The 18,939-nt window shown below is 36.7% G+C and overlaps 1 protein-coding gene across 7 annotated transcripts in view; it reads left to right on the plus strand.

Annotated features, from left to right (window-relative positions):
* LNPK (lunapark, ER junction formation factor) overlaps nucleotides 1–18,939 on the plus strand; it is a 49,691-nt gene that overhangs the window by 20,862 nt on the left and 9,890 nt on the right. For all 7 annotated transcript variants that reach the window (XR_011337737.1, XR_011337738.1, XM_069861077.1 and 4 more), the window contains 4 exons: nucleotides 6,573–6,788; nucleotides 11,915–12,020; nucleotides 12,712–12,782; nucleotides 14,048–14,218. Coding sequence is in view for 5 of the 7 variants with exons in the window: in XM_069861077.1 (XP_069717178.1) it covers nucleotides 6,573–6,788; nucleotides 11,915–12,020; nucleotides 12,712–12,782; nucleotides 14,048–14,218 (564 nt within the window). In the remaining 2 variants the exon portion in view is untranslated. The remainder of the gene's footprint in view (nucleotides 1–6,572; nucleotides 6,789–11,914; nucleotides 12,021–12,711; nucleotides 12,783–14,047; nucleotides 14,219–18,939) is intronic.

The following is an 18,939-nucleotide window of genomic DNA, read 5'->3' on the forward strand; positions in this document are numbered from 1 at the left end:
ATCCATTACTAAAGGCTGATGCTCTTCTAGACAGCAGGATATTTAATGCTGCTTGATGCTAAAGCAGAGAAAATTAACTTCTTGTTGTGTAGTTGTTATTTTTCTAGAGTACTAAGGTGCTGCTTTCAAATCTTATGTAAGGTTCACTGACATAGCTTTTCAATTCTGTTTCTGGGTAGTTAGACCTTTCCTAATGAAGTGCTTAAGCTACTTTTATATGGTGGAGAGATTCCACCAAGTTAAGTGCAGAAAGTGGTTGTTTTCTCAATGCAAAGAATGGACTGTTCTTTACTAGTTTATCATGCTCCATGTAAAGATGTTATTGAATAAAATAATAAAAGAAGTAGAAAAAACTTGCACACTTTTCAAGGAAGCTCTGTTTCTAGGTTGCACAAACACATTTCAAGACTGCAAATATCTCTCCCATGTTGTCTCAATAGAATATTTTAATTAAAAATGTGGACTGCAAGTTAAAAAAAAATTTTGCAAACAAGCTACTGTTAAGTTTTTCTTACAGTTGAGTGTAATATTCGGTGATTAAAATGAAAATGCTAGTATTAACACAGTATGAAGGCCAAGTTGTGTTATAGTACTGAAGAGCTCTACAAAGATCTGTCTCAAAGTGCGTTTCTGTGATACTAATTTGCTGTTATAACCAACTTACACCTGTAGAGTCTCAATTGACTGTCTTTAGAGTCTCTAAGAACATGGATCTCCAAACCTGTGCTCAAAATGAACTGCAGAATCTGATGTGCATAACTTCCCATAAAAGAAACAGGTTGCTTTAGAGTTTATATTAGAATTGTCAACTTTGTGTCTAATTCTTGTGAGTAACCAAAATTTTATTTGTCTCTCTTCTTCCTCTTGGAGTGATGGTTTTGATGGGTTCAGGTAGCCTGGATTTAACAATAAAGATGTTTATAGGCTTGCATGGTCAAATGCACTGCTTTGTTCTTTTTGATTATCTTAATTGTCATGAAAACATTTTTAGCCCATCCTTACTTGTTGACATTGGCACTGAGTAGTTGCATTGCAGTACATCAGCAGTTAAGCTTTTCTAATGCCCTAGACAGAACAACTTTTCCTCATGTTTGCTCCTTACCTGTCTCTCCCATCATTCTATTTCTGCAGCATTCATAGTTTTTTTTTTTTAAGGTTGAAGGGCCATTCTGACACGCTGTTCTGTCTTAATACAGCTTGTGGGTGGTTGCCAAAATTTTCTGTCATACCTGTGATGCTGAGGTTGTCTTTTTTTTTTTTCCTAAAATTTTTAACTCTTTATATTAATCGTACTTGAGATGTTTTAGAAATCACTCCAGAAGTAGAGTGACAGATGTGTTTGTAGAATGGAAACAATGCTGACTAGGGGATGAAGCTACCTGGAAATGTGTATTTCTGTGTAGAAATCTAGAGATAACTAGCTGTAAATTAAATAGACAATAGAAAAATCTTTAGTCACCTTGGCTTTATTAAGAGCATTTTTGAAACTACTAAGGTGTTACGCAGTTATTCTTTTCCCCTCTGTCCAGGCTGTGTTAGTAGCAGTGGTGACAAATTTATTCAGTCTCTAACTACTAGTCTTGTGTGTGTTTTGATTTAGAAAGCACATGCTTTTGATCCAGCATTCTGAGTTAGTCAAAAGCAGAAATTACTTCAGTTTTTAACTGTCAAAAACCAAGTAGCTTATTGCTGTGCACAGTAAATAATACCTGCCCAAAACACGTACTAACTTCTGTTCTGTGCAGTATATAGCTTACTGTAAACAGATGACACCTTAATGTAGTTATGTTGTAATTTAGGGTATGCAAAATGTGGCAGAACTGTAGCGATTTGGAATAATAAAATACCTGTTAAGGAGTTGACATTAAAGCTACCTTGATTTTCTCTTTACTTCCTTTGGACACAAAGTATCCAGGCAACAGAACTTGTTATCTTGAGTTCTGTATCCGAATCTTTTTGAAAAGAGGGTGTAAATAATGACCAATGTGAAATAAGAATGGAAAAGACCTTTAAAATCGTCAAGTCCAATGGTAAACCTAACCCTGCCAGGTTCACCACTAAACCATGTCCCTAAGCACAACATCCACACTTCTTTTGAGTGCCTCCAGGGATGGTGACTCAATCAATTCACTGGGCAGCCTGTTCCAATTCTTGACAACCCTCTCAATGAAACAGTAGTTCCCAATATCCACTCTAAACCTCCCATGGTGCAGCTTGAAGCCATTTCCTCTTGTCCTATCACCTCTTACTCAGCAGAAGAGATCAACAGCCACCTTGCCGCAACCTCCATACAGGTAGTTGTAGAGGGCAATAATGTTGCCCCTCAGTCTCTTTTCTCCAAACAACATCGCTTCCCTCATCTGCTCCTTATCACTCTTGTTCTCCAGACCTTTCACCAGCTTTGTTGTCCTTCTCTGGACACACTCCAGCGGCTCAATGTCTTTTTAGTGAAGGGCCCAAAACTGAAGATGCTGTTTGAGGTGTGGCCCCCAATCAGATTGGACAATGTTATGCATGAGGCAGCAGATGAAAGGTTGGTTAGTTGGTATGTTTTTGACAGACCAGTTGAAATGGAAACTTACATGTCATGCTAATTAGTACAAAAAGGAATTTGAAGACTTAAGTGCAATTTTATCTATCCCGAAATGTTTTGAGGGGTAGAATTAATGAGCATATAGTTGTTCAGTATTTAAGGCATGTGAGAAAACCAGGGTAAGTATATATTGGCAGTGGAATAAATATTTATCAGCAATATCCTGTTGATACCTGCTCACTTCGTTGTGCTAATACAACTATTAGCAGGACTGTATCGTAAGTGTGATCACTCCATGACCCGAATTAAAAATAATGCAATAAGAGAGCTGCAAGCTGTGGGAAGGGTACAGGCATGAAAAGAAAGAAAAAAATCTTGGTTGTTTTTTTGCCACTAAAGCCAACAAGTTATGCGAGCTGTATATTGACCTGCACTGTGCTCTTTAAAAATGATGTATTCTTCTTTGCAAAAGTCAAGGAGTTTAGAGGTGAGGGAGAAATAAGAGTTATGCTTGTAAACATGAAAGATACAGCTGTCTCACTGTTGCAATATCTTAATATTCTTTAAGAGATCATACTGAATTATCAGTTGTGAGTAGTAGCCCTGTTACGTAATGTATCTCCTTATGTGTATGTATTGTTCAGTGCCAGTGAAGATTGAAAGTTCTATTTTAAAGTTATTTGTCTGTCTTCGTACAGTCGATTGCAGGTGTACAAAAATAATTTAGGAAAAAAAGTCTTGGTAAGTTGCCAAACTTCTAAATCTACAGCAGTAGCTGTATGATGTGTTGGCGTTGAGACCCCACGGATATGTTACTCAGCTAACTTGTGGAACCTGAGTTATGGAAATCTGGAACTTTGCAAGAGGCTTATAATTAACACATTGTGTCTTAACATAAGGTAGTTTGAGAAGTATATAGGTCATACGTAGTAACTGCAGAAGAGTTTTAGGGCTGTTATCATGGAAATGGGCAGCAAGTTTAAAATGAATTAGAGTTCACAGGCAACAGCGTCCATATGTCCATTTATCTATAAAGATTAGACAGTGCTGTGTGCTTCAACATCCCTGACAATGCATTTATGGATCCTGGAGGTGGTATTAGAATTGTAGGCCACAGAAAGCATTCAGATTTGTATGTTATTAAAAAACATCTACAACTACTCTAAAAGGTGAAATACTGGGGTAGAAAGGCTGTTGGTCTTGACAAGGAGAACATTTCTTATTTTCTCATAATGTAAGTTCTGCTGGTAACTTCTCTAACCCGGGGAGCAGCAGTGTTAGCGGGCTCTCTTAACTATGAAACAAGAATAGGGTGTAAGCGAAATGAACTCAAAGTGGAGTGAGGGGGAAGCCTTGTGAATAACCTAATATAATTTTGTGGAAATGGAGCAATGACTCTTGCGTTCTTCCCTCTGCATTGAGACTAAGCCTACTGAAGCATGTCTGTCTAATATTGACTGTAAAGTACTTGGGCTCAGTGACTTTGTAGGAGCAAAAATATAGGAAAAGAGTTGTTAAAGTAGCAGTAACTTTTTAAAAATGGAAAGCATTTTTAAAGAAGACTTGCAAAAAATAAGAGGCAAAAGGTTCAAAGCTCTTGCAGGTAGCATGGAAATTGCTTAGAAATAGGATATTTGGGCTCAGAATAAAAGTGGATATATTGGTTACCTATCAAAACCCACTCAGAGCTGTCAAGGAACCAAAGTCGACTTGCTCAAACCACATGATACAGGAAGATGGCCGTCAAAATGTAGAAGTAACCTCTGTGTAGAAATGATAGTTATGATCTTTGTCATTTTTATATGTAAAACCATAATAAAGCAGGCTTTGTAATGGAAAAGAATGAAGGAAATTTTAGAAGTCAATTAAAATATCTTTTTATAGATGTTTAAAATAGTCTTGGAACATGTGGAGTTAGGCTTCATATTTACCATTTTTTAAAAAAGATCTGTAGAGCTGAGAAGCACTTGATTTTTTGAAACTAGTACATGAGGGGAAACTAACACTCTTGAATATATAGATAAATAAATCATGGGGCAGAATCAGTATACTTGTAGATGAATTATGCCAGTGGACCAGATGGCATGGAGAGGATGATGCAGTTATTCTGATGTAGTTAGACTTCATAGGTTACTGCTAAGATCTCTCACAAAAAGCTTTCAAAGATATGTCAGTGGTGAGGTTCATCATAAATGAATTCTTTATTAAAGTAGAACTTCCATACAGGAGCAGTTATCAAAATGGAAACAAGTCACCAAGGAAACCTTAAAGGCGTTTCTGCAGCTGCCTTAGCAATTTAGTCTGATTTCCAGATTCTGAAGAATTTAAATAGTGAGAGGACAAACTTCACTTGCTAAAATCAGTTAAAATACAGGATCTTCATGCTCATTGGGTGATCTAACTTGGATGATCGAGTTATGTGAAGTAATGCAGTCATGCACATGTGGCAGGGGAAAACTGGTAATTTGTTCTGCTCTGTAGGAAACTGAACTAGGTGGATTTTTAGTAAGACTTTGTGCAGTTGTAGTCTTCTAACTGGTGATACCAGAGTCTTATTCTTTCTTTTGATGTATGTTAATCATATGTACACTTTATGTGTACAGAGAAGTGGGTAGGAACATAGGCTATGTTTGCTGCAATTTCATAGTGCTAGATGCTAGTTTCCAACAGAACTCTTATGTTTTGCCTAATACTCCAGTGACAGCAACTCTTTCTTAGCTAGTGTAAGCTGATGTCACAGTCCCTACCTCCTCCAGCCCATACGGCAGCTTAGAGTGGTAATACTGTACTTCTGGGGACAGCGATCATTCCTTCAGACTTCAGCACACCCATCTCCCTGTGGCTGATCGCCATTGAACCTTATAAACTCTTCTTGCCTGACACAAAGTCAGCAGGTAAAATCTCTAGTCTTGAAACTCAGGGAGATGAATTTAAAGCCCAGTTCTAATGTTGAATTCCATTCACCTGTGAAGGAAGACAAGCAAACCTGTTCAGAGCAACATCGGTGCTAGTGACTACCTGTGTAGGGTACTATAGCCTTAAGTATTGCCTTTCTTGGAGTGTACTTTTAGAGGCTAATCTTGTCATTTGTTAATACCTGCAGCCCTAAAGCGAGGGTTACATATCAATTAGATTTTTTGCAATAATGTATTTCAAAGGCTCTCTAGAGATGATTAGTTTATAGATGATGAGAAATCAATTGTAGTGACTGCTGTTCATGAAAACTGTTCCTGGCTTATTTTGGGGAACAAATATAATGGGATTTTAGGTTTGCAGAATAATATAATATACAAGCCTCAATATATTTACTGAGATTATACTCCCATTGGCATTAACGAGAAATGTGGCTTCAGGTAAGAAGAATTGAGGAAACCTATTAAGTTTTTCATAATAGTGATTTAATAATAACTCTGATAGTGGAGTGAGAAGAGGTAAGAGGGCATGTTCCAGCAGAGCCTATTCTTGCTTCATGACAATCCAAGCGTGTGGCTTCTTGGTAGGGTTGTTAAAAAAGGTGAATGAAACTGATCTGAATGAAGCACTCTGTTTTTTTCTGGCATTAGAATGGTTTCATTTATCTGATCTGAAAGATCTTTAATAACTCTAGGGGCTTAGCCTGAGTGTTTTAGACATGGAATAATTTTTGGTCCCATGGAATGCCAAGTACTTGAAAGCATGTTTAAACCGTAGAGTGAAGACAGTGGTCAGTTCTGTCTGTACGTTATGGTTTGAATCTAGCTGTGTCTCTGACATTCTGCCTTAGAGAACAGAATCATAAGGTAGGTATCTGTTAATTTTCTTCTGGAAGAATTTTCCCCCAAGTATTTAAGTTAATGATTATTACTATTAATAAATAATATTCTGCATGGTGTTTATTTTTATGGCGTACTCAGCCAGGCAGATGGTGATCTTTAGTTATAACTTTCCGGTTCTGTTTGACTATACAATTTGCTGATTGGAGTAGTGACATCAATGTACTCTTACTAATCTCTTGTTTATAATGCTAGATGTTAAATTCCGTATGTACATTTCTTGTCAGAAATTCGTCAGAGGACCACAGCTCAAAGAAATGCTTCTACACCCCTGCCTGCTACTCCTAAACAAGGCTCTCCAAAATCGATTCCAGCATCTCCTAATGTGCAAAGAGACTCATCAACTCCAAGTGGACCCACAGAAAGAACTGTTGTGCCATCCTTGCAGTCAAATGTTTTGCCAAGACGCCCTGGATCCCCTGCTACTTCAGTGCCTGGAATGGGTAAACAGAGCACTTAATGTTATTTACAGTTTATATTGTTTTCTCTGGTTACCAATAAAACAGGCCATTTTCAGACTGTATGGAAATGGCATTTCATTTGGAAATAGCAGAGCAGTTATCTGATTAAGCAGGAGTTCCATATTCAATTAGCTATAACTCTTTACAGCTGGCACCTTTTGATGCTGAAACCTATTGCCTGAGCTCATTTAACTGTTATGGCTTCTTTGTTTAAATGGCAATAAAACTTTGCAGTATTCTGTAGTCAACAATATAGCATACCTTTTTACGTTCTTGGTTTAGCAGAACTCTATGCTTATATAAATCAGGCACAAAGGACAACACTTTCAGAATACATTCATGTTTCTCACTAAACCTTCCGCGTATTTTTAACGTGCATCTTGACATTTATTTAAACTTTTACTCTAGGAGGTATAGTTGTGCAATCTATATGCATAGATTTAAGTGTAAAATACCAAATACACCTGAAAACTTGTCTGTGTTGTAGCTGAATTCTTCTAAAATCGCAGTGTTATTTTGGTACAAGAATCAAAAGCTTAGCAACAGGTTGAAATGTAGTAGAAATGAGTGCACCTTAAAACTTGGTTTCATATACTGAAAATGCTTTCCCCTTGATTTCTGACTTGATAGTTATATAGCGTGGACTTTATTAAATAGAACATGAACTAAATTTTGTAGGAGGGACAGCACAATTTGAGTTTTGGGGGCAAAGCGTTGTTCTTGCTCTCCTCGTGGATAGTAAAGCTGCATATGGGTTAGTGCTAGGCCTTTCATTTGTTGGAGGATGTCTGGCAAGTTGGATCATAAGGCAGGAAAGGAGATGAAATGCTATTTTGAGAATAGAGGGGGTATAACTTGCCAAGGATGTTCTGAGCACCACTGTCATGTGGAGTAGTTCTTTGCTCTTCATATAGTGATTAGGAATATTTTTCTCTGCCTTGTGTTCCTTATTTTTAAGTTAATTAAGAACATGCAGGTTGTAAGACTTTCTTACTAACTTCCATGATACAATGTAAAAGTAGGACTGTACATAATATATTGACAGTCAGTCCCTTAATGGAAGACCTGGGGCAGCTGAATGCTAAAATGTCTGTTCATATTGTTAATGTAGTGGAATAAACCTCTCAGGAAGAGTTGTGGTCTCTCACTTCTCTGTAGAGTCCATTAAGCCTTATTTTTTGTTAGTGATAGTTTACCTGTATTATGAAACTGCTAAATTTGTTTTTATCCCTGAAGTGAACTGTAAGGGCAAATTATTAGAAAATCTTGATTATCTTTAAGCACCAGAAATAAGCTCCTTGCTCCACAAAATTGGTCATTCAGTTGCAAACCACATTTATTGAAAGCTACTTACTGAAGATTCCTTATTGAGTTTAAAATCATGTGCTCCTTTTTAAAGAAGCTGGCTATATAATAAAATAATATCAGCTATATAATAGTTTTATTTTTTAAAGGAAGATTCAGACATACTGAATAAGCTGGATGAAATTCAACCTTTAATGAAAATATTTAATGTAGTTTTTGTGATAATACTTGATAGACAAATATTTTGGTTTTTACTAATAACTGGTGCTTTTACCAAATGTGTGTGTGTTTGGGTTTTTTTTTTTTTTATTTGTATAAAGCAATGGAAACCACTGCAATTGTCAGTTAATGTCGAAAGCTGTGTTTTCTCTTGAATTTCCCCAAACCTTCCAGGCACATAAAATCTCTGTCGTGCAACTGTATTGAAAAGTATGTAAATTCAGTATCTATAAGAGTAAAATCATTGCGTGTATGTTTGTGCGTAGCTTGCAACAAATATGAATAACCTTAATTATCTCTACTTTAGAGAAGATTAATAATTCATTTTCATTATACTGTATTTTGTAGAGGAGAATCAATTTAGCATGTATTACCACGGAGCTCCCATATGTTTGAAAATTAATAACCAGCAGGTAGTTGAGAGTTTGCCAAGCTTTGCAGAAATGACCGGTCTTTCTACAATGATTGCTTTTGATGTTTATATTAATTACTGGTGTCCATAACAGCATGAGAACTAAGATGGTTGGTTTGAGTTATTAGCAGGTGGGTAATTGAAGTTGTTCTTGGAGCATGTTGTCACGTTTCATTCTAGGTAACTAATTTTTACCTTATTTATTAACTTCTAGAAACTTTTTGTGTATTTGTGATACACAGGTCATATGAAATTTTGCCTTTTAAATATAGGGCTAAATACACATTGGTGTGTTAGCCAGGTATTCACAAAATTAGACTAGAGTTTTTATTGTGGATTATATCAGTGTTACAGATCTTTATACCTATGTCAGGTGTTCATTCACCTTTTTAATGGAAATATTGGGTCTTTCAGATTTATGTGAACCTTTAGGGAGTGCATTTTGCCTGAACTCTTCTCTGGACAGCTTTTTCAGGCTCTCTGAAAGTTAAGTGCTTGTTGACAAAATACAGGAATGCCTTGGGATTGCATTCACTGATCGGTATTTCCTGAGTTCATTTCTCTTGTTTGTGAAACTGAGGGTAACTTTAAAACATTTGTATTGGGCATAATACTTTTTTATGCTTATTGAAGTCTTGTAAATTGCAGTATTTTCTGATCAAATTTTATTGTATTTGTAAAGATGAGGACAGTCCATTTAGGTCAGTTATCCAGTATTGATAAGAGGTGTTTGGAAAAGCTATGCTGTTAGAAGTATTGCAGCCTTAATAGCAAGATGAGTCTGTGTGTAACACTTTGAGAGGGTGCTGCTGAAAATGGTCGATTCCTACAATGTTTCTGAGGTTTGCCCTGGAGGGTGGAGGTTAGCTGTACATGCTATTCAGCTTGAGATTTGCCACAATGAAGCATATTCTGTCATGAGCTACTCCTTTTCCATTGTTGCTGCTGTCTGTGAAGATTAAAAGGTAGAAGGTTTGAGATGGTAATTGCTGGTAGTTACATTTAATGCTGTGTTTAAACTTAAAGCCCATCTTGAATTGGCTTATCAAATAGTAAGACTTGGTGTGTTGTCTTTGCCTGTGTGTACTTTTAGAGGAACGTGTTACTTCTGTGCATATGTTTTTTTTGTTATGAAAGAGTATTAGTTGTGTTGGAAACTATGGGTGTGCGTGTTCTGCTGCTGTCCGCAGCTAAGGTGCTACAAGAAAGTTAAATCTCTCTTCTGAGAAGCTATTTTTTCCCATTATTATCTTTCAATTAAATGTCCTTCTGAATTAGTTCAACTTGCTGACAAACTCTCCTCTCTTAGAATGATAGAACCCATGGGTTGGAAAAGGCCTCTAGGATCATCGAGTCCAACCATTCCTATGTCCATGAGCACCTTATCCACCTGCCTTTTAAACACCTCCAGGGATGGTGACTCAACCACCTCCCTGGGCAGCTTGTTCCAGTGCCCAGTGACCCTTTCTGTGAAAAATTTTGTTAGTCCTTTATTCGGATTTTTTAAAAAATCTTTTTTTTTATCTTCAGACAGTGGGTTAGTTTCTTTTGCTCTTCCTCTTTATTTATTTGGCATTATGAGGAATGCGGGGAAACATCTCCTGAAGAAAAACACTGGAAGCATGCAGTGAATTGAAAAGAGAATTGAAGGCTGAATCTCTAGTCACTAAAAAAAAAAATCTTTCTTTTCAGTGATTGATTTTTTTTTTTTGTCTTTTTACTGGATATAGTAATAGCCAGAACTCTTTCTTGAGAAAACACTCGTCATTCTTTGTGTCTTTAATTATATAAATTAAATATACGTAGTTCTTTCATGGCTTCAGATTACCATATGAGTATTTCAGTATGAAACCTGCTAATATTAGATAAATTTTTGTTAACCTTCTTAAGTATCTTGAGGTTGAATTTTTGTTGTTGTTGGAAACTGAGTCGTGTCAGTCAGGTTTCATAATTTTGTCTTCAGGTGGCTTGAAGCTGACTATTTTGTCCCAGTTTCAGAGCTCTGAAAGAACTGATTTGTTGTCCTACTCAAGCATCCTCTTTTGTGGCCTTTGAATGTAATTGATAAAGATACTACGGGAACGTTTTCAGTCTGTCATGTCCCCCTACTGTCCAAGTGCTCACTTATCTTGCATTCAAGACTATCTGTCTGATCTCTGTCTGGAAAGTACTGTAATTTCATACCTTGTGTGCTTATGTAAAATGTCTCTTGGCCAGGAGCATGGCCTTGGGAAGAAGTTTCAGATACTTAGATATTTGAATGGTCAGATCTGAATGATTCTGTCTTAGTTTCTTACCCAATCATGTTTTGCTTGTTATGCCTAGCACCTTCTGTTTTAAGACTGGAGAGGAAGATAGATTTAACTCAAAACCACATAAATGGAAGCTGACAGCTTGCAGTTGTCTTGTACAATAGACTAGGTGTTTCAAAACTTAGTGGAAGGGCAAGTATATGCCACTGGTCTACTTTAACTGCCATATGTAAACAGAGGTGAAACAGGTGGTGCCAGCTATTGCTGTTACCTGTTTATAATGGAGTGTTATTTTGACAGTAGTTTGTTAAACACATGGGATAAGAAAAATTATATCTTGATAGTGGCCTGCTCTCTTTTTTGGCTAAATGTAAATCTGAAATTATCTAACTTTCCTTTAAACATGGGATTACCAAAATACCAAATGGCTAAACAGGTTTAATGTGTAGACACTGAGGGCATGCAGTTCAGTAATTATATAGAAACCAGTGAGTGCCTCTTTGGTAACACCTTTAGTTCTGCTGTTGTAATTGATTTTACTAGATTTATTGGTGCAAGCTTGTGTTGAATGTGTGGAGTTGAAAGTATACAGAGAAAACTCAAATGAGTTTTTCTTACAAAGCCTCTATTTGTGAGTAAACATGAAGTACCATTGATATCTTCAGTTCTTTAAAAATTATAAAACTACTTACATATCCAAGGTGTAAAAGTAGAGTGATTTAATAAGACTAAAGCTAAAGAATCAGAAGAGGAACTGTTGTGGCTTTAAAAAATCTTACAGCTTTCCTAGTGGACTAAGAAATATAGCCATGCCCATTAATTAGGTGCAATTATTTTATTACACTAGCGCATACAGTGAACTATTAGATTACATATAGTAATAGTTGAAAGTAATTTTGACATAGTTCATGTCTTCCTAGGTCTTCATCCTCCAGGACCTCCTTTAGCAAGACCTATTCTTCCTCGAGAAAGAGGAGTTCTGGATAGAGTTATTGAATATTTGGTTGGTGATGGTCCTCAGAACAGGTAAAATATTGCTAAAGGGAATGCCTACGCACTCAAGGGTCAGGAACCTTCTTAACCTTTTTTTTTTTTTTTTTTAGGCAAGACTCTAAGTTAAAAGAATTGTGAATTAGCCAAATTCTCATAATGAAATGACCTTTTCTCTGTGTTTCACCTGAAGTCTTTCTATAGTAAAAATGGTAACATTTTGACAAAACTTATCTCCCTTTTGGGTGATATTAGCCATGTGATTCAAAGAGAAAAATCTATGCTCAAGTGAGTGAATTAATTATATCTTGAACTAAAACAAAAAATCGATTATCTTAGCACTTCAGCTTTATTAGAATTATACTTTCAGATTGCCTTCAGAACTGTCCAAACTTACTGGAGTTTCCATGTTAACCATGGTCAAGTTTCATATTGACTGTATTCTAACGAAATATAAACGTAATTTGTTTTTCTTACAGTGATGATATTAAAAATATATTTAACCATGAGGTTTGAATTGTAGTGAAGAATATTCCACTGTGTTTAAATCAACTTTAAAAACTAATATACGGGTTTAGTTTGCTTTAAAGGATCATAATTTCACCATGGAAATTACATCTTAAGAGTAAATATCTAAGCTATTAATCAATATCTAAGGTAAAATGCATCTCATTTCAGTGTGTTATTACTCAAAGATGGGTAATTATTTTTTATTAATGTTTTCTAGATACGCCCTTATATGTCAGCAATGCTTTTCTCATAATGGTATGGCTTTGAAGGAGGAGTTTGAATACATAGGTAAGAGCTAATCTATGGTGGACTGTCTAGTAGCTGGCTTATGTTTCATAACTAACATGCATTGTACTTTATTTTGGTTGCAGTTAAATACTTAACTGACACTGAAATGCGACTTCATACAGGAATAGTTTTATGGTAGCTTACTACTCTGTACTACTCTGTACCTTAGGATTCGCATTAAGACTTAGAGAAGTACTTTATTGCAACCTTCAAGCCAAATATTTTATGTGTAGAAAGCAGTTCAGTAGAAATAAGTCTCCTCCAACACATCCTTAAGAGTTGCTACTGGCTGAATGGTTCTCAGGAGGATTTTATGTCGAGAAACTATCTGACATTAAAATGTGCCTCTTATCAGAATTTAAACAAAATATTGCTTTGGCAAGAAAATCTTGGGGACGTATCGGAAAAGGAGTGGGAACAAGCTCTAGGGGGCTATATGTGAATTTGTGGCTGACAGTAACTGAAGTCAGACGCAACTCTTTATTGAACACAGATGTTTTATTTTGCCTTCTTTCTACTCCAAGCATAAGCCTGATGCTTAAGGAAATGAAGGAATCTTATCTAAATCTTCTGTTTAATTTCATTTTTCTTAATTTTATGAGTAAATGTACAACATTGTTCAAATAATCTGAACGCTTCCTGTGGAACCAAAGATCGTGTAGTCTATAAGTCATCCTAGCTCTAGTGAGTTCACAGTTTAACTGTGCAAGAAATTGCCACTTCCTCCCTTGTCTTGGGTGGATGGGGGGAGTGCATTTAACTATCAAGTGATATCCACTACTTCTTCGGAAAAAACCTGCTTTTTCTTAATTAAGCACCACTGCAGCAGAATGCTTTTCCAAAAGCAGAGGCATACCTCGCAGAATCCATAGCATAACCTTATTCAAAGGGTGAGGGAAGTAGCATCTTAAGGAGGGGGAAAAGTCATCTGCCGACTTAGTTTTTCTGTGAGAAAGAGTAGAACACCACCACATGGCAACATATTGTCATACTGAATTGCATTATATTGTTCATTGTGTTAAAATCTTCTGTGGCGGTGGGCAGTACTTGTAAGTGCAGCATAACTGAAAGCAAACAAGTTTTTAAGACGCAAACCCAGGCTGATGTTAATGGAACAGCTGATGAAAACTTGATGGAGGTAGTTTCAAGTACTCATAGTCACTTATATAATTCTGGTTTTAGTATTTTGGACAGTCAGAATATAGTTTTGGAATAAAGGTGAAATTAATTAATGAAGCTATTTATTTTTATGTGCTCTTGTGCAGCATTTAGGTGTGCCTACTGCTTTTTCCTGAATCCTGCAAGAAAAACTAGACCTCAGGCTCCAAGACTTCCAGAGTTCAGTTTTGAAAAGAAGCCATCTACAGAATCAGGGTCTGAAACTGAGGCTCTAGAACCTAGAGAAAGAAAGCTCCAGGAGACTCAGCAGGCAGAAGGTATGTGCTAATCTTATGAATTCTGCTCTTTTTTTAATGTCTAATTAAATCTTCCACCTCCACCATCTAGTGCTCTGTCTAGGTTATTTTTTTGTAAGAATAAGACCAACTGAAGAGTTTGAGCGCTGTGACGGTCTTCCTAGAGAGGTTGTCAATGCCCCAAGCCTGACAGTGTTTAAGAGCCATTTGGATAATGCCCTTGATGTGCTTTAACTTTTGGTCACAGTATCACAGAATTGCTGAATCATTTAGGTTGGAAAAGACCTTTAAAATTTGAGTCCAACTGTTAAACTAACACTGTGAAGTCAACCACTAAACCATGTCCGTAAGTGCAACATTTAAACATCTGTTAAATATCTCCAGGGATGGTGACTCAACCACTTCCCTGGGCAGCCTGTTCCAATGCTTGACTATTCTTTCAGTGAAGTAGTAGTTCCCAATATTCAGTCTAAACCTCCCACAGTGCAGCTTGAGTCCATTCTGTCTTGTCATATCACTTCTTACTTGGGAGATCAACACTCACCTTGCTACAACCTCCTTTCAGATAGTTGTAAAGAGCAATACGGCCTCCCCTCAGCCTGTTTTCTCCAGACTAAACACTATTGGACTAGATGACTGTTGTTGGTCGCTTCCAACTGAAATAGTCTCTTCTATTCTAACTTCAGTGGATGCAGGTTATATTTTTTTTAATTCTTCTTATCCCTATTTTTAGCCTAGCTTGTTGATACTATTGTCTTCTCTCCTGTACCCTAAAATTTCCTTTTATTGGGCAACGTGTCTCATACAAATGGCAGCATAGCAATTTTTCACTCTAATGTTACTGATAAACAGAAATTAGCACTGTAAATTATAGAAATAGCTAAGCAGGGAATACATCCTGAAGTGGTTAACTTTCACTGTGTTCAGCGGGTCATTTGATTGAGGTGTGTTGGAATTTCTGCCTTTGTTCCTTTTGCTGTTTTCCTCAGGGCAGGAAAATCTAGTAAAACTGCCTTGTTTAAAATCAGGGAGTTCAAAGACAAATTGTCAATTTTAATTTAACATAGGTCCTTTTGAGAAGTTTTACAGTCTGCAGATACAGTAGACATCTGGTGTACAGCCAACAGGAAGAAGCAGTGTTTTAAAAGACTCTAGAAATTGTAATTTCAGAGCAGAGAATCTCCAGTGAGATATGCTATTGAGTACTTGATGGGACTTTACATTAGTTTAAACAAGGATCATGGATGGAAGCTGTTGAATAGTGTACAGCCCTGAGATTCAGACTGGAAACACAGTAACTGTGGAGTAACTGTTAGTATAACAGAAAGAATGTTTCTGCTTGATTATCTTTTAAGAGGGAGTACAAAATGGCATTGGCCTTTGGTTTCTGGCATGAGAAGGCAGGGTGAGACTAGTAGGGAAATCAAAATTAACTGTAGCCATCTCGGGGTATGGTCAGATAAGGGTGCCTTATAGGGGAAACTTGGTTTCTTCTTTAGTGCCATACTGGGCTTTTACTTCATTCAAAGTACTGTTAGGAGCATGAAGGTAAGACTGAAATCAAGTGTATGAAGTTAAAATGATGCAAATGTCATCCTTGCCCTCAAACGATCTAATCAACGTTTAAGTGAGTGCAGGGTAGGTTTGTAGCTACCTGGGTACTTAGAAGCCTTTTACAGAAAAGATATTTTTTGTTACTGGGGTCTTCAGAGCTCTGTTTATTTTCCTATGTGTAAATCAAATGGGGAAGCCCTTAAAGATGAATATTCAGCTCGTTGAGGTTAGTGCTTTGGGGGCTTCTGAGTATTATCCATAACTGCAGGTTTTGAGGTTCTGGGAGAGGGTGGTGCCGATTAGGCTGGTAATTATCATTGAAGGAAATGTTTGTCAAACTCTGCTTTTAATGGGTCTGAGCTGCTGAGTCAGTTTATAGATGTTGTAAAAAATGTAAAACCTTAAGAATTAGTGTGAGGTTTTTCATTAGGTGCCTGAGATGTAGGAGTGAAAATTCTGCAAAATAACTTTTGCTTTTGCAAAACTAGAATTTTATAAAGTATTTCAGGATAAAATATAAGATAATTTTATTAAGTAAATGTGATTTTATGAATTTACTTTAACATTGAAAATTACTTGTTTTTTGTTGGTGTGGTCTTGTAATGGTGTGCTGCTTTCAACAACAGAAAAAAACACTGTGGGTTTTGTTTCCCAGTTCTCTTTTCCTGCTAGATAGTGTATGGTAACATTTTTCATAGGAGGCATAAGAAATAAGTAACTGATATAATGACTTTTTAAAATCAAGCTTAAATATCTGCTGGTATTTTCTGAATGTTTCATCTCCAAGATGATAGAAACTGTTCTGTTTTGACAATTAGCAAGCAGCCAGAAAGAGCATGTGTTAGTATTTCACATAACTGTCTGAGAATTGTCTTCTTGATATAAAAAAGGCCAGTGCTACCCTATCAGGTTTTCATTGTGCATTCACTGTCTACAGCTTGCCACAAAGTCATCTCTTATGAATGAGAAAATACCATTTTCAGTAAGTGACTTTTTTAATCAGAACTCTAATTTGCAACACAATGCTTACAAGCAGTTGGGCTTTATTAATAAATCAACATATTCCTTGATTGTAAGTTTCAGGTGTGAAGTTATCATTGAGGTATAGCTCTGGGGAAGGCTTTTGTTCGCTTAGGTAATAGAACTGCTGCTATAGCCAGAGTAGAGAATGTCTTCACTTAGATATAAGTGAGCATTAACGTCAGTAGATCAGCTTCACCACAATGTTGACAACAAAGGGAGATCCAGCTCTTCTCTGTAACTCATTTAAACCACAGCTCTGTAGCTTGAAGAAACTGCAAACTAATGTGATACAGAAGTGCTATAAATATTTTTTTACCAGTCGGCTACTTTTACTAATGAGCAGAGCATGAAGCTGAATCTCTTCAGCTGTGTGCTCATGCAGTGACAAGCATGTTACATGCAATTCCTGGGGATAAGAGATCTGAAGAATGGTTATAGGGGGTGCTGTTGGCACCAAACCTTGGATTTTTTTAAACCTCTGGAAGTATGGAGTCATGACATATTGGTCTAATGCAGATGACTGGCAAAAGCATCATGCTTTCCCTGTTCAGCAGAGTAACTTGCTAAATTTTAGTACTAAAATGAAGTTATGTACTTCAGTTCTTTTCTTACCTTTCTCTTTAATGGCTTAGTCTTGATTATTTTTTTTTTTCATCAAAGGCTAGTCTTTTCTCTTATGTACTTCTCTTAGAAGTATGTAATGTGCCAGCAGCACTTTTATCCTCTTGATTAATTTTGCTTTGCCTATATTTGGTGCTGTTACACTGGATTCTTGATTCAGGTTTAGCATTTAGCAGTGTTCTGAAGGTTGAAGCAAAATTTGACTGCTTCAGTGTTTTGTGGTGAGTATCTACTGCTGATGTTCAGAGGTCTTCATTAGATGCCTTTGAACATCAGATTTCACCACAGCGATCAGCGTTTTGTTAAGACAGCTTCCTGTGTTCTCTCTGGTTTGTTATGGAATTCCTTGATCATCTTGACAGAATATTTTTGGTTATTTAATGCTCTGTTACTTCTAAGGATTCTTGGAATATAGTGAATGCTAACATGTTTATAAGCGCTTCCATTTAAAAGGCAAATGCTGAAAGTTTGGTTTTTTTTGTTCAGCAGAGGGGTTCACAGTAATGCTGTTTTCCAGAAATAATGCTGCTTCAAGTGCATACTTGAGCTCTACCAAAAGCAGAGCTTGGCTTTGGATGAGTTCTATAGATGGAGCAGAAACTTTATCTGGGAAAAAAAAAAGTGGTTGAGGACAAAGGACTAAAATAAGTTTGAGTATTTGTTATGGTCAGAATGGTCTGAATTTAGTGGGGTTTTTTTGTTGTTGTTTGTTGTATTTTTAAAGCCAAACTGGACCAGGGGTATTTTCAGTTTCAGAGGTTTGGCTTGCCTTTTTACCACATATGCTCAGTTTCCATGGATAGCATGAGTCTGCTGTAGTTTTTATGAACCACTGTTCCTTTTCAGAGATGTGAGTTTCTGCCTGCTGTGCTCTTTCCTTTTGTTCAGCTAATATGTGTACAATTCAATGATTTCTCAAGCAGATATAGGTCAGCTCACCTTGACTTTAGTGACTTGTAAAAAAGTTATTTTGGTTTAAAAATTAGTATGTTTCCAGTCTACCAGAGTTCCATTTTGCTGAACAACATAGCTTACCTTTTTTTGGCAGGGGACAAAAGCACAGGAATCAAATGCTGTGCCATTATTTGGCTTCTTTTTCAAAGGCTTCATGATAGCTTTCTGTGATCTCAAAGCCATGAATGCAGACTACTGTGAAACACATCTCCCTTAAAGATATTTCAGATGCATGGCACTCTGCAAGTCTACCCTAGTGGGGAGAAAGCTTGTCCCAAAGGTCTTGAAAATGGTGTGGAAGTCTAATGTCCTCCAGACATTAGTTGTGCTAAGGTTGTGTTTTTCCTACACTAAGTTCAAGTAAAGTAGCTCTATTTTGATTGGTTTTGTGAGTTCTTGCATAACAGACATGCGTCTTCTACTTAATTTAATAGTGATGCAGTGTTGTGACTGTAGTGGTTATGCAGTGAAATATTCTCTGCAACAAGAGGAGGGGAGGTATGGCTGACTATTTCCAGTCTGAAGTACATGTGTTTTCTAAGTACTAAGTAGAAATGTTGAGGAGAAAGAACTTTTGTAGGCAGGAGTAG

The sequence above is a fragment of the Phaenicophaeus curvirostris genome, chromosome 7 (assembly GCF_032191515.1).
Source record: "Phaenicophaeus curvirostris isolate KB17595 chromosome 7, BPBGC_Pcur_1.0, whole genome shotgun sequence".
NCBI lineage: Eukaryota > Metazoa > Chordata > Aves > Cuculiformes > Cuculidae > Phaenicophaeus > Phaenicophaeus curvirostris.